The sequence below is a fragment of the Glycine max genome, chromosome 10 (assembly GCF_000004515.6).
Source record: "Glycine max cultivar Williams 82 chromosome 10, Glycine_max_v4.0, whole genome shotgun sequence".
Taxonomy (NCBI): Eukaryota; Viridiplantae; Streptophyta; class Magnoliopsida; order Fabales; family Fabaceae; genus Glycine; species Glycine max.
The window spans coordinates 10,287,120-10,288,898 of NC_038246.2; the positions used below are offsets into that span (position 1 = coordinate 10,287,120).

The 1,779-nt window shown below is 42.5% G+C and overlaps 1 protein-coding gene across 1 annotated transcript; it reads right to left on the reverse strand.

The window, feature by feature from the left end:
* Window positions 1–213: 213 nt before the first annotated feature.
* Window positions 214–783, reverse strand: LOC102667474 (hypothetical protein). The gene has a single exon (XM_006589822.1). It carries the CDS (start codon window positions 781–783, stop codon window positions 214–216), a length of 570 nt encoding a protein of 189 aa, XP_006589885.1.
* Window positions 784–1,779: the final 996 nt, after the last annotated feature.

Genomic DNA, 1,779 nt, shown 5'->3' on the forward strand with positions numbered 1-1,779 from the left:
CATTATCGCTACAGGGCACATATAAAATCTACCATTCATAAGTTTTAAAGCAATTTAGAAGGGAAAACACATGATGATGATGATGATTACATTCAAATGATGCAACCTTGTTGTCATGTAATTGAAAAAAAAACAACTTGACATGTGATGATGGGTTCCAAAAACTTATAACATCCCACTGATGTTTTCCATTTACAAGGTTGACCCAGTCAATTAATTTTTAACAGCAAGAACCTGAAGATAATTAGGAGCAGAAACAGTGGTGGCATTAATCCTTTGTTGCGGAGAAGAGTTTTCTCTCTGAGAGGGGCTTCTCCAAAACCCACTTCCATAAAACCTCTCCCACATCTCTTTCTCCAACTCCACCACCTCCTTGTCCTTCTCCACCGAGCTACGGCTTCGCAGCACCGCCACGTCGCCGCCGTCGTTGCTGCACAGCGGGTAAACCCGCCCGGCGCTGATGATGTCATCGCAGCAGCCGCAGGTGCACCGCGGCCGCGACGGGACCGCCGCTGCTTCCTCCCTGGTCTGAAGGAGGAGGAGGCGGCGGCTCCGCCGCTTCCTCCGCAGCGCCTTCTGGCACAGCATCGCCGGAACCTTGTACATCGCTAGGTACATAATGTTGGCCAGGCCGAAGGAGAAGCAGCAGCACACGGCGGCGGTGCCGCCCACCGCCTCCCCCATGACCCGCGTCCCCGCCTTCCGGTAGCTCTCACTCTGCTGCAGCAGCAGCGGCTGCCGCCGATGAGATGCCGCCGTCGGAAGAATTACTTTTTTAGACATAACTGATTAACAGAATCTGTTATGAATGACTAATTATTTATTCCTCCAAAAAGAAAAATAAACAAAGAATGGATCACTAGGGTTATTTATCCCTTCTTTTCTCAGCACCAAATGATCATCCACACGTTGTTCTCGTGTGGATTCCTTAATATTCTGAAGAAAGAAGGAACAAAAAAAAAAGGTTTTTTCAGAGTGCGGCTTTATCTTCTTCCTTGTCCGTGGCCATGGCGCAATGGGGCATAGGGTCATGAAAGTTATATAGGAAAATATCAAATTTGGTTGTTTGATGCCAAATTAAACTTTGGTAGATAAATAACCTAATACTAGGAGAAGGGATAGAGGTGTTAATTAAGGGTGATTTTTTTTTGGGAGTTATATGTTTTGGGTTTGGAGTGAGTGGAATTTGATGGAAATAGCTCTTACTTAATCTAGAAATAGATGACGCAGTGGCAGCTCAAAACTTATATGTTAATTAAGAAACTAAGGCACACCACACGGATGTAGAATATATTAGAGAGGTGGCAGAGGCTCCGTAATTTGACAAAACCTCTTAGGTGATTAGTGTCATTTACCCAAAATTGTCCGTGACTAGTCCATTCAAGTGGTGTTTGAGCCTTCCCTTGGTTGTTCAAACCATTTATTTCTTAGTAGAAGAGTGGTTACTCACCTCATGGGGATAAGGGAGGTACCTTATGGCAAACATATCCTTTGCTTTGGCCCTCAACCACCATGGCCTATGTAACTCCTAATATGGTTTGTTGGCAACTCAGCTTTACAAGTACCAAACATAATAACCTTAGAGTATGTTTGGATAGAAAATTTTAACTCAGGAAAGTAATTTATCAGAGAATTTGAATATCGGTAATTTAGAATTCATTGTTTGGATGTTTTTTTGTGAAAAATTTAAAATTTTAGAATTTTAAAACAGAATTTTAAACAACTAAAAATCTGAAATTTCAATTTCCTTCTAAAAGGTGAGAAATTGAAATTCTCTTC